We start from the raw sequence: 14,862 nt of genomic DNA on the forward strand, positions 1-14,862 counted from the left end.
AAACTTTGTCTTCAAAACTATAATCAAACTAATTTCAAACTCTTAACTTTCTACCTCTGTGCTTATTACAAAAGATAGTTCAGTAGGTATTTCTTTTACTTGCTCAATTTAATCAGAGGGATTGTCATAGCTTTACATTTGAAAGAAGTATGTAGATCAAATATTCTCTGGAGCATTTTCCATCGGAATAGCCAGTCAGCAAATTCTTTGGAAAAATGATAAATAATACATTCTACATTTATCAAGCTGTGTAGTTTTTCTGAGTTTGTTAATTATGTGATCACTTTCATATTCTAAACAGCTCTACAAAAACAATAATATAAAGATTGTTGCATTGAATTTCAAGTTGAGAAAGCTGAAGCTTGTCATGTTAGGTAATATTTTCAGCACCATGGCCATGAGAACTTGGAACAACATGGAAGAGCAATTGTATCTAGTTTGTCTAACTCTTGAGTATTTTTCTACAGGAATATAGAATCTACACATACACACATACACACACACACACACTTTTATATGTGTGTGTTTGCATGCTGTGTGTAATTTTCAATCATATGTAAATATATATTTTTTTTTTTTTTAAAAAACTCCATACTTTGCTATTTCTCATAAAATGATCTTTGGAAGTTTTAAAAATATCATCGATGGTAATAAATTTTACTGGACACTTTTTCAAAATAATTAATTGCAAAGGTTTTTCACCTTTAGTTCCTCACTTCTTAAAAGTGATTATGGGATTGAATAAAACTGATAGATGTGCTCCTTGGGTATTCAAATTTATCCATCTCATCACTAGAGTAAAAGACGTGATTATTGTGAACATTAACTTAAAATAATTAGCTAATGCTATTGTTAACAGAACAATAAAAGAAGCAATGGAATGGAAGGACAAACGTTTGCAGATCAAAAACTTTGCTCCACTCTCTGCATTCTTATATGAGAATTTATTTAAATTTACACAATGTTACTACTTTCACACTTTTCCTTGCTGGGATTCTGTGGTAAAAGCATCCACATTAAACAAGCTGATAATAATTACATTACTTGGGCAGCATAATTTACTTTCCTAATTGAAAGTGACAGCATTGGAATGTGGCCAATGTTTCACATTCAAGCCTTGCAAGGATTTTCTCATTGTGAGTCCTTTCATTTCATCCCTCCCTTTCCTCGCCCCCTCCACAGCATTCTTACCTCGCTGACATAAATGCCCATGTCTTCTTCATCATCTGTTCTGTAGCAGACTGTCAGACCGAGCTTCTCCTGACTGCTAACACGACACAACTCGACCTCCTGAGAGAACAGCACACAGAGCGACATTTATCTCAGAGAAATCTCACAGCAGAATGGAGAAGGCACAAATATTCTTTGGGTCACCCTGGGAAGTTTGAATATTACTGCCCAACATCCGAAATTAACTCATGTGACCCAAATTATCAAAATTTACCTTCAATGTGTATTTCTGAATATTCATCCCAATGTTACATATCTCCATTGTGAAGTTGTTAAATACGAACATTATGTGATTTTTACATATTCATGTTATTGTGAAGTTGGAAATATGTAAAGTCTCAAAATGTTAAATATATATGTATATACAAATTATCAATCTATAAAATATTTGAGAATATCAAAGTAGATAGCAAAATCTCCTAAAATGTGTTTTCCTTTAAAAAAAACATTTAAGTAAAATAAATTTAATAAAATAAATTTAAATTAAAAAAAAAAAAACTCCATTGGACACATTCCATCAGTTCTTTTGAGTTCTCTACAATGTGACAATAAGCAAGTGTTTCATGAGGTCAGGTCAAGGTTTTCTATTGTTTTATAAAAACTCTCACCCTTGGAAAGAAATGGGTTCATCCAGGCTGAAGGAAGAGACATCAACAGTCATATGGGGCAGAGGCAATGATTCAAAATGCAGCAGTAAATGAACATGAAAATACATTTACTGAAATACATGGCTAAGGGGCTTGAAATGTCAGACCTTAGATAATGTATACTGAATCTATTTCCTGATTTATGTTCAGTAAAATAATAAAAAGTTCAGTGTATTTCACTTTTATATAATGAAACAGACTTGTACTACTTTCAGAAGCAGAAGACTTCAGGATAAATCACCTTAATTCCCAGCATTAAAACACAAATTGATGCTCTAATCATGGAGCACTTGTTCCTATTGGATGAAGAATATATAGTAAATAATCAGAAGAGGAAGGACAAAATATATTTAAATTGGAAGTGAAGTCTGGATCTTGTTCCTGGGACTCAGCTCTGAGGGAATTATGCCTTTGTCTGTGTTGCTTCATGCCCCTTCTCCATTGCCTGCAAGAGGCATGGTCTTGATGCTCAGTAAACGCCAGGAAGGTTGCTTGATTTTACTTCAAAATATTTTCTACTGCACATTGCATTTTACAAAACAACTTTTATGGAGTTTTTCTTTGAAGGGAAATAGATTTGTGTGTGTGTGTGTGTGTGTGTATAAAGAAGATTACTAAGTTTAACAGTAAAGTGCTACGGTCTAAATGTTTGTGTTCACAAAATTTATATATTGAAACTCAAATCCCAAAGTGAATTTTTTAGGTGGTTGGGGCCTTTGGGAGGTGATTAAAACATAAGGATTGAGACTCCATGAATACATTTAGTCTCCTTATGAAAGAAGTCCCAGTGAGCTAGCTTGCAACAAGCTGGGAGAATGTGGATTCTAAAAGGAAGTGAGCCTTCACCAGACACCAATATGCTGTCATGTTGACTTCCCAGCCTCTATTTCTGTGAGAAATAAGTTTCTGCTATTTATGGGCCACACTGTTTATGCTATTTTGTTATAGTAGCCAGAATGGACTAAGACATAAAATATACATTAACTGTCGAGGATCTGAAATAGTTATTTAGCAAACTATTTGGTAAATAAAGAAGATTCACTTCACTTCAAACAAGAGGATATTTTCTTTTTTTTTTATTAAGTAATTTTTATTGCAAACATACATATCTCTAAGAGTTTTAAAATAATATTCACATTCCTAAAATTGAAGATAATAATGCTTTTAATTGACTAGTTATGGGAATTTTATCTTACTCAATTGTGTATTTTTTATTTTATTTTATTTTTTTTAAATTTTTTATTGTTGGCTGTTCAAAACATTACATAGTTCTTGATATATCATATTTCACACTTTGATTCAAGTGGGTTATGAGCTCCCATTTTTATCCCATATACAGATTGCAGAATCACATCAGTTACACATCCATTGATTTACATATTGCCATACCAGTGTCTGTTGTGTTTTGCTGCCTTTCCTATCCTCTACTATCCTCCCTCCCCTCCCCTCCCCTCCCCTCTTCTCTCTCTGCCCCCTCTACTGACATTCATTTGTCCCCCTTGTATTATTTTTCCCTTTCCCCTCACTTCCTCTTGTATGTACTTTTGTATAACTCTGAGGGTCTCCTTCCATTTCCATGCAAAGAGGATATTTTCTAGAACATTTTGCTAAATTAGAAGAAATAGTATCCCTTTCAATTTTTGTGTTTCAGTGAAGTCCTTGTCATTGGATAGTGACCATTTATTTTAAAGATATGCTATAAACTATGTGTAAATCCTTAGGGTATTTACTATCATAGACTCCAGTGATCCATAATTTTCACAGCTAACAGCAAATAAAACTAAATTTAAGTCCTCTATCCTGAGACAAGTGCTGCAAATTAGTGAAATACATGAAACTCTGAAGAACTCACTTTTTGCTGGTGGGCAAAGGTATTACAAATTATATTAGTGGTTAAAAAGGTTATGGTGTATTCTGAACAGTCACCAAAAAAGGTGAAAAAATCCCCTGATATAGATGAAGAACAGTAAATAGTAACATAATTTGGCACCAGAAACAAATATGTACACACCAAGCAAGGGTCTTTTAAAAACTGGCAACAATTAATGCCTCCAGAGGGAAGGAATACTTGAGTAAACCTGTACTATTAGGAAGGAAATACAGTGACAGAAGAGCTTCCATTACAGCAACCAGGTATGCAGTTAGTAAAGGAGCCTATGATTCCTCAGAGACCGATAGGGAACCTAAATACTCCATAAACAACTGACACTGGGCTTTTAAATCAAGGCAAATAAGAAGCTGTAGTCAAAGTCGAAATCCATTGACTTTCAATGTCCTGCTGTAAACTCACAATATTGTGGGAAGACATTTTTGGAAGGGAACGCTCTTTTGGAGTGTTTTTTTTTATATTCTCAACGTATGCCTTGATATTGGGGTTTGTTTAGTAGATGATTATCGGTTTTTTTGGCAATGCAATAAAATGTATCTATTAAAAAGAAAAAAAGCAGAATCTACCCATAAGGCTTTAATATTCCAAATCAAAACTTCTATCTAAGAATCAGAGGAGAAAGGAGACTAAGATCCCAAGGTCAAAATAATTTTTCAATATTCTCATCTTACCTAAGTAAAACTCTAAAACAGGTCTCAATGTTATCTACCTAATGTTTGTTTTCAATACCCCTCTTTTAAGACACTCAAAACCCCTCTTATGTGTAGCATCTTGGAGTTTCCGAGGTCTGCTTTTCTGGGTAGAAATGGTAAAATGGTAGGTTTTCCATTTTACCTATCACCTAGCAAAATCTGGCATTTGGCATGGGCTTTCATTCTCTCACAAGTAGCTTTTGAGAAATGATTGATAAATAAATCTCTTTTAATAGGATCATCATTAAAGATCTCTTAAAATGTGACCAAGCAGGTTTCAGGTCATACTAATATAGGTTGAAAATACAAAGCTTAGCTCAAAGGACTGAACTTAAAGTGACAGAATTTCAGGAAGTGAGGGACCCCCAAAGTGAGATCGTCCTGACCTCACAAAATCCACGAAACACCAGTCCTCAGTACAAACTGGCATTTCTTTCTTCGGCTGAAAAGGTCTCAACTGCTGCACATTACATATTGGTACATCGACACACAGATTTTAGAATCAAAGTTCCTTTAGTTCTATGACAAAACAACTTATAAGAAGATACCTGAAGCCCATTTGTTTGTCTGAGGCAAAGGTGGCTTTCCAGACTCTTATTATTTGAAAGGAATTTTACAGCACAGGTTCAATTAAGTATTCCCTTCACAGTGCACACAAGCCCTGACTTCTGAAGAAACAACCTCCTGGTAATAGAGAATGTTTTCCCTAACAACTTTCATACTTTTTCCTCTGTCACTAGGAGGCTGTTTGATGAAAAACATAAAAGTGAAATGCTACCTCTGTACATTTTCTCCATGGAGACAATTCATAGGCATATACAAATCAAAGCCAAGCCTGTGTGGATGGCAGTGCTAACCACCCATAAGTCATCAGTGACTGCAGTGGAAAAAAAATCACTGCACACACCTGGAGAGACCACGTGCATTTGGACTTAAATGGGCTTCAAGATGCTCTGTTCTGAGAAAGTACATAAAGACACACACACACACACACACACACACATCAAATTATGGTATCTAATCCTGCAAGAAACTGATTATATGTAGGTTGAGGGTAGAGTAGAGGAATAAAGTAAGAATAACTTGCTGATAAACAGCCTTCTAATCATAGACAAGAATGGGATTTTAACTATGAGATAACATCTCACCCCAGTTAGAATGGCTATTATAAAAAAGAAAGTGATAAATGCTAGCAAGGGTGGGGAGAAAGAAAAACTCTCATACACTGTTGGGAATGTGAATTAGTATACCTGTAGTGGAAAACAGTATGGAGTTTTCTCAAAAAGCTAGAAAGAGAATTGCCATGTGATCCAGTGGCTTATACAAAGAAAAGGAAATCAGTATGTCAAAGAGACATCTTTACTCCCATGTTTATTGCAACAGTATTCACAGTATCCAAGACATGGAATCAACATGGGTGTCCATTGATGAATTAATGTATAGAGAAAAGGTGGTATATATACATGAAGAATGGAATGCTGTCGTTTGCAACAACAAAGATAGACCTGGAGGTGATAGCATTAGGTTAAGTAAACAAGGCAGACAAAGGAAAGCACCATGTTTTCCTTTATATGTGGAAACTAAAAGGTTGATCTCATAGAGAGAATAGAATGGTGGTTGTCAGAGCCTGGGAAGGGAATGGGGTGAGGGCATGGAGAAAGGATGGTTAACACACACTGGGGTGCAACTAGGTAGGAGGAATAACTTCAAGTGTTCTAGAGCATAGTCAGACTGTAGGATAACTATGATTGAATAATATAACAATAATTGATTGAATTCTTCAAAACAGCTAGTAGAGAGAATTTTGAATATTCCTAGGACAAAGAAATGACAAATATCTGAGATGACAGATACATTAATTACCCTGACTGGGTCATTACACATTATATATATATCTTGATATAGCATACTGCCCCTCATCAAAATGCATAATTACCATGTTTCAATTAAAAATAAAAATGTATTTATTTTGAAAAATGAGATTTTTGCATAAATCAGTTATACTACGAGTGCTATGGAATTTTTATAATTTTTATGATTGAGATTGAGGAGGAATAAAAACTTAAAAAAACAAACAAACAACTTTTACTTTCTAGACAGGACTGTCTTGATGGAGGAGTTTACAAGGTTTGAAGCTGCCTGCAATGGGTTTTTAAACAGAATTACTCCCAAACTCTAAAAAAACACCACCCCATGCCATGTAAGTTTTTCCTCTGGGTGAGAAAATTCAGAGGGAGCAGGCAATAATCAAGCCTGAACCAGAACTAAGCAGGACAGTTATTTATTACATGAAACAAGGAAGAAAGGGGATTATTATGTCCATATCTTTATTTTCATTTCATTTATCTTGCTGGTTTTATTATAAAACAACATATGCATTGTTACACAAGTTTAGTGTTTATAATCTATTATTGTCCTACATTTTTTTTTTTTGGTACCAAGGATTGAACCCAGGGGTGCTTAGCCACTGATCCACATCCCCAGCCCTTTTTAATATTTAATTTAGAGACAGGGTCTAGCTGACTTGCCAAGTACCTCGATAAACTACTGAGGCTGGCTTTGAACTCTCAATCCTCCTGCCTTGGCCTCCTGAGTTGCTGGGATTACAGGTGTGAGCCACCACAGCCAGATGTCTTACATTCTTAATGTTGATTAGTAACTAGTGAAATACCATGATTAATTGTTCAAAGAAGACATTTCTTTAAAATAAAATCAAATTAAAATGTGAAAATTTTAACCCCTACAGATAAGGGAAGCCTAGATAGTTTACTATAGAAGGATTGCTTCAAAATCATTATCCCCTGGATAATTAAAGCCAGGTAATATACTTAGAAGGAAGTAAATGATAAAACTTCTGGAATACCCAAACGCATCTGACAATGGTGCTCCAGGCCCACACATGCTGCTCCAGGTATTATTCATAGCAAGTGGCTGCAACACTAACCAAATCACATTTTTTGTAGAAATATAGGGTGAAAGACAAAGCTCTTGTCATGTCTCTTCACTAGAATCCTTAACCTCAATCCCTTATTGAACTATTTCTGTTTCAATGGTACTGCTCTGAAATATTGGCAGCCTTTGATCCTCAATTACCCATTCTTCAAAATAGACTTAGATAATTCTTCAGGAAACAGAAATGGGTGAGCTATGGCTTCTCACTGTGGGCTGTGGATCACTTTAGGAAGTGAGAAATGACCTATATCGAGTGGCTTTCATGCCATAATAAAGAAAAAAATAATAATTCCATCTATACTGTCAACTGAAGTAGTAGATTCATGCTGCTGGTTATCAATAGTCAAAGTCATGAATTTTGGACCAGTAATAAAAATGGGAAACATAAAATTGAGATAAGTGAAAAGGGGCCCATTACTTTTATGTCATTACTTCCACTGTGACAACTAGGAACTCAGACTGACCCTGCGGAATCCAGTCTTGGGATGGCCTCTCTACAAATATGCTGTTTGAAAAAACAAACAAAGGCATACAAGGAAACCAGAGAAAACCTTCTGTTTACACTGGATGTGCCCCCACCTAGAAGTTTTGCTTTCTGTAACCTTTGAGGAAATTGTAATTTCTCTTAGATAAACATGTAGTTTACATTTGCAGGAATCCAGAAAACCAGTGTTTCTCACAGTTGAGTCTTGAGCTTTGATTGAACATTAAAATGATCATTTATTATTTTTCTTGTGGTGTTGTTAACTATCCATGGCATCTGTGATGAGGTTTTGTTCCTCTCAGGTTAGTTTTTTGGGGTTCTCCAACAATATAGCTTAAGATGCCATAAGCAATATGCAGGAAAGACTATGCATAAAATATAACTTCCAGAGTTGGTTAGGTTGTAAAATAGCGATTTTAAGCATTTGAGCTCATTCTCTGATGAGCTCAGATACCCATGTATTCCCCTTCCAGCACCTTTGCTCTCCAGCTAGACCTTGAACCTGTTGACCCTTCCACTTTTCATTATGAATAATTGCCTCATACCCTCACCTCTCTCTTTACATGACTTTGAATCCAGAGTTATGCATAATCATCTTTTATAAAAATTTACCACTCCCTTGTTCTCATCTTTCAGAATTTCACCCAGAAAAAGGTCAATTGCAGTTAAGCCTAAATATTCACTTCCTAACATTCCCACCTCAGCAACTTGGGGTCCTGGAGGAAATGCACACCACAATGACCAGACTGATAGCTTTCACTGTATGTTCATTCAACAAAACCCAAATAGGCAGTCAATGCTGCCCTAAAATCACACCATCATACCATACTTACCGTATGTGTTAGTCACTGTGACCAAATACATGGGGGGAAAAAAAACCCTAAAAGAATAAAGACTTAATTATATTTATTTTATTTTATTTTTTGGTACTGGGAATTGAACCAAGGAGTACTTAACCACTAAGATTCATTGCCAGACTTTTTAATTTTTAATTTTTAAATTTTGACACATGGTCTCACCAAATTACTTAAGGCCTCAGTAGCTGATGCTAGCCTCAAATTGTGATTCTCCTGCCTCATCCTCATGAGTTACTGGGATTACATACTTGTGCTACTGCATCCAGTGAAATATTTATTTTGGTTTATGGTTTCAGAGGGTTTGGTCCATGGTTGCTGGCTTCATTGCTTTGGGCCTGAGGCAAGGCAGAACATTATGACAGAAGGACATGGGGGAGGAAAGCTGCTCATCTCATGGCATCCAGAAAGCAGAGGGAGAGCAAGGAAGGGGCCACGGATGATATATACCTGCTTCAGCACATGCCCCTAGTAACCTAGAGCCCCCAACAAGGACCCACCTCCTTCAGTTTCTATCACCTCCCAACAATGCCATCACATAATAATTCTATTAGTGGATTTATCCACTCATGAGGTCAAAGTCCTCATGGTCTGACCTCTTCCCGAAGCCCCACTTTTGAACACTGCTGCATTGAAGACCAAGCCTTTGACACATAAGCTTTTGGAGGACATTCCAGATCCAAACCACAGAACCTTTTTCCCACTTTCTTAAGCAAACAAACAAAACAAACATCATATATTCTCTTCTTTTCTCAGATTTCCAACAAAAACTGCCCACTCTTAGTTGATAACCTCACTTCATTGGACTATTGGACTACATTTTTGCAGTTAGATAGATCAATATGATCTCAACTTGCCACTCTGCCAGACTGGTATTTCATATCCCGTTTCTCTGCAACTCTGCCTTAGTGTCTTTTCTCTGTTCAGGCTTAAACAATCACCCTCTTTCATATTTCATGGAGTAAGAGGAAGCTTGAGATGTAGATACTCCATTCCCTTCAATCACTGTATCAATCTATATGCATCCTCTATGTTGTCTTTACATTACAATGCAAGAAAGATCCCAGTTCTATCAAAGGAAAATACCTCCTTCATGCTGTATAAACCATTAAAATTTTTTTCAAGAATTTATCTCATGAAATTATTTCTTCTCTATCCTGTATCATCAGTTTTTTCTTTTCTTATGAGATCATACCCATTCGCTTTCCCTCTCTTTCTCTTACACACAAATGTACACACACACAGGTTTTGGGGGGACATTCAAGATTCAAATCATAGTATTTGTAAAAAACTAAAGTGGAGCCATTATAAAGGAAATAACTCAGCTATATTTGCAATTTAAAAGCCTACTAGTAGCACAGTGGGTGAGTTAAAGAGGTTAAGAGAGAAGAAAGTAAGTTGGGAAAGTTACCAGTTCATGTGAGAGAAGATAAGGGCTTGAACACATGCAGTCATTTCAGTTCTTAAACATGCTTCCTATTATTTTCATTTTATAGATAAGAAATGAGGCTCAGAGAGGGTTAAGTAACTTGTCCAAAGTCATTCAGAAAGTAGAGGTGGGATTCAAATTCTAGATAAAGGACCACACCTGGAATCTCTAGTTTCTAATATTGCTTTCTCACATTTCAGATATCAGTTCAAGTGCTCCTGCCAGCATGGCGCTCCATTCCTTTACTCTTTCTGAAGTCAGGCTCTTGAAATTCTCTCTCTATCAAGATTTCACTGTTGCTTAGTAACTTCTTGACAATTATGATCATTTAATTTTCATCCTTTTTTAATTAACAGATTTGGATTTTGTTAAGTTGCTTACATTTTTAATTGTTTCATTTACTATTGTCTAAGTGGGTACTTTGCTGTTCTGTTTATTATTGTGTTCTGCAAGCCTTACATATAAAACTAAAAAATCTTGTTCTTTGAGGATGGTGCCTTGTCCTCTTATCCTTTGCCTTTCTAGTACTGGCATAGTGCTAGGAGCTTATGAGCAGCCCCAGATGCATTTGTTGGGTGAGTTTTCTGTTGCAGAAAGGTTGGATAGGGTATAATCATGTTTGCTATATTTGTACCGCAGTGTAATTGTATTAGGTTAAGTAGAAGTCATTCAGAAAGCTCTATAAACAGTAGATGTGACTTAGTCTCATAAACTCTACCAACAAGAAATTAATAAATGAACTATAAAGATGAAATAAGAAAGTTAAGTTATTTATTCTAAGAATCCCACTAGCAGTTTCTATCTTCACTTATTCACTCTACTCACTTATTTCCTTAGTGCCCACTATATGCTAAAGGCCACGTTCAGGTTTGGAAACTTATCACCAAATATTATGCTAAATGCCTTGCAAATAATGCCTTGTTTTATTTTATAAAAAGCTAATAGGCTACTATTATATTATAGTGCATGACATTATATTTCTCTTGCAGAAAGACACCTCCTTTCTCTGTGCATGTGTGTGTGTTTAGGGTTGATTCTAGCTCCAGGAGTGGGCATTTGACCTAGATATTAGCCAATGAGTGCATGCTTTCCCCAAGATATGGTGATCATTTAAGAATGGGTATAAGATCCACTTCAAACCCATCAAAATTGGGACCAAGACTTATTAAAACTATTAGGAAAAGAAATTTGCCTTTCCTGTCACACTTGAATTTGCAAGAATGTAGATCGGGAGTAGCTCAAAGCTTAATCTTGCCACAATATATAGAACCTAAGGATAGATTCATAAAAGAAGAGTAGTAATCTAAAAGGTAGTGATAAACCGAAAGATCCAGGCATATCATTTGAGCTCCCTGGATCATGTAATATCTGCAGCAGTAAGACATTAGAATTTTTAGTTAGGAGAGCTGATGAACTTTCTTTCCCCTAAAGTGTTTGTTTTGGGTCTTCTTTTTCTGTGATCATAGTCCTAATTGATTTTGGTGGATGTCATAAATTTCATTTTGTAGATAAGGAAATTCAGAGCCAGCATTAAGAAATTTACTTATGGTAACTTGGCAACTATTTTTTAGAATCCCAAATTGAATGTAGGTCTTTTTTTTTTAACCCTGAAGTTTAATTTTTTCAATACACTCTTCTAGTCCAAATGGTCATCTAAGAGTTCATAGTCTAGATGGAGGCTAAAGCCTATAATGAACTCCCTCTGGTGCAGGGGGTCATGTGATGAAGACAGACAAGATGAGCCACAAAAGGAAAGGCTGCAGAGAGAAGCTGTTGTTCAGTGGACAGGAGAAGCTCAGGGTGGCTGGAGAGAATTTGGGGAAGTCAAATCATTTGGGGTGATGCTGGAGTGGTAGGTTAGCACCAATTTCTACAAGTCCCCATGGCCAAAGTTCTGGGCACAAAAGGGAGAAGTAGTAAATAAATGGGAATCAATCTTTAAAACACAAATCCTTATAAAATTAGGACTATTGAGAGAAACAAAGACTTGTTTGTCTGGTATTCAACTCAGGCAGAAGCATAAATTTCTTCTAATTTATCTTTAAAATTGACTAAACTTTAAGGAAATTAATATCATTATAATTTTTCCCTGGAATTTAAAGGTAATGTTAGACACACTTCATCTGTCTCTCTCTCTCTTTTGTAAATGGGTTACTTTGCTGGCTCTTCTCTTATTCTTTAATTAAATAATGCTCACCTGGGATGACGGGCTGGGATTTCAGGGAAAGATGTGCTAGGGTGTCATAATCCCTGAACAGAACGAGAGATGCTGAAGGAATCATGCTACTCAGGTGAAATGCACAGAGGCAGGATCAAGGCTGAGGATCTCATGTTGCTGTAATGTCAACTGGGTCAGGTAATGAGCATAAAATCCATAGGAGAACAAGGCTTGAGTTGAAAAAAAAATCAGTATTTTTCAACCCTTAGTGTCTATATCAAATTTATAAAGAAGAAAGAGTTCACCAAACTTTCACACAAAAGCCCCGTCCATCCTCAGAGAGGCTCCAACCCACTGTCATTTCAATAGTGCTGCTTTTCACCTGGTCCTGCCGTCTCTATTGTATCTCTACTCTCCACATTTGTAAGCTGTCTTTTCTTTGAATTACTGCAAATAGCCTTTTCAAAAGAAAGTGTTAGTAACATTTCTTTGATATTAGCTATGTGTTTTCTGCAGAGTAAATAGTGGAAAAGAATAGGTCAACCCCTTTGTATCTGATTTGACAAAAGCACCTCTTGGTGACAGTGGCTGCCATGTTTTTCAGCTGGCCATGTTTTCAAAGGAGGTCGGGAAAGAGAGGCCATCTATAGTTTGGATGCTGTTTAATAATAACAAAACAAAACATTTGGAAGAGGTAAGACATTCACCGGAGAAAGGAAAGTATCTTTTATCTAAATATAAGGAGAATTAGAGACAATATACAGCTAGTATACTATATGGGACAGAGTGAAACCTGGGGGGTGGGGATAAAAGCAAAATCTGAACATTCCTAAAGTGATTCACAGGAGCCCCTTAGGGAATGTATTATAAATTAGGAGTGAAATAAGGTATCATCATCAACTTTGGGGAATAAGTTTTGATGTTAATGATGATCATTGTTTACCTAGTGGGAAACAACGTCATTGGCAACCAACATTCTGAAATATATATGGCACTGTTCAATATTTGGCACAGAAGTTGAGCCATGACATACTCTGTGAGAATTAAGACACATGGGTAAGGACAAAAGAAGGAAAAGGCCAAATTTAGAGTTATAGGCCTGCAATTTAAGATAAACACAAGGTTATCTAGAACTGAAAATCTGATCCAAATGGCAAAGAGTTCAGTAGAGACTAGAGATTTACTGTCAACTTGGGCTAAAAGTTACTGAAAGAAAGAGATCTGGGGTCTATTAACAAAAATTTCTTTTCAACTTGAGTGGAGATGTTAATCTAAATTGATCAGATTATTCCATTTACTTTGCTTCATGATGGGTGTCTAGACTGATAAGCAATTGAAATTACTTGCAAAAAAATACTGCAAACTCACTGCTTTCTTCATAGGTAGGAGATTAAAAAAATATATAAAAGTTACACAGGTACTACAAAGATTTTGTATTGTAAACATTACATAGGATAAATCTGTGTTCCTGGAATTGAATCAGACAAGGAAATCTTTTCATGTTATTAGATTTTTATAGTTAATGCTTAGACATTGTATAAGAATATAATCTTACAATGACAACCTAAAAATGATATTTCATTTTAAAATCTAATGGTCAATAAGAAAGCTAATAAGATTCATTATTAAAAGATACCTAGTATCCCTCATTTTCAAATTAATACCACAGTACATAATAAAAATAAATTGCCTTATAAATACATACTGATGAATCATAGGTGATAGGCTGATCTTGAATTCATGCATGATTTCATATTTGATTGCTTCTACATTTTGTCACTGACCATAATCCCTAAGTGCCCAAAGAACTCATTTAGTAACATGAATTCTAGATGTTTTCTTTTCTGCCCCTTTTTTGGAGTAGGCTCTCCTAGTTATTTTTTAATGCCACTCTTCATGATACATGAAATGCATTGCATCTTTATTGTACTGGCAATAAAATTCTAATAACAAGCATTAAAACCAATTAGTAGACCTGAATATCTCCTGATCTGATGAATGAGAAAAGGAGGGTCCACATTTATCTATTTCAGATATTATACATTGAATTCCAGACTGGGTGACGCCTGGCTCTGTGTTGACACAACAGAAATTTGTCAATGCTCCTCAGAGCTTCTCTTTATTTGAAAAGCATTCAGGAACTTTTCCAGCGTGTATTATTAAGGAAACATAAAAGGAAGATTAACAAAGAAGAAGAAGAATAGGAAATAAATAAGCCTGTTGACAAGATGAACTCTATTTCTATCAGCTGGCTACTGGAGCAGGAAATATAGGCTTTTCTAATGAGGCACTGGGTTATTATTGCAAGGTTTTTCTAAGCTATTTTATATTATGGTTGAGGGAGCTTTTCCCATGGTCATTACAACAGGAAATGGTACAATACTTTTAAAGCTGCCAAGATCCTATATGTGCAACAAAAATTGTTTCTCAATATTTTCTCCTCTGTCCTTTTTCTTATTTGGTAAAATAGTTTCTAAGTATAATGAAATCTATACAAATATTTCTGATCTAACCAAGGAAATTCAACT

At 35.6% G+C, this 14,862-nt stretch overlaps 1 protein-coding gene across 2 annotated transcripts in view; it reads right to left on the reverse strand.

Moving 5' to 3' along the window:
* Positions 1 to 14,862, reverse strand: part of Pdzrn4 (PDZ domain containing ring finger 4) — a 361,383-nt gene that overhangs the window by 20,520 nt on the left and 326,001 nt on the right. For both annotated transcript variants that reach the window (XM_027934208.2, XM_027934209.2), the window contains one exon: positions 1,192 to 1,290. In XM_027934208.2, coding sequence (XP_027790009.2) covers positions 1,192 to 1,290 — 99 coding nt within the window. The remainder of the gene's footprint in view (positions 1 to 1,191; positions 1,291 to 14,862) is intronic.

Source organism: Marmota flaviventris, chromosome 3 (genome assembly GCF_047511675.1).
Source record: "Marmota flaviventris isolate mMarFla1 chromosome 3, mMarFla1.hap1, whole genome shotgun sequence".
NCBI classification, from domain to species: domain Eukaryota; kingdom Metazoa; phylum Chordata; class Mammalia; order Rodentia; family Sciuridae; genus Marmota; species Marmota flaviventris.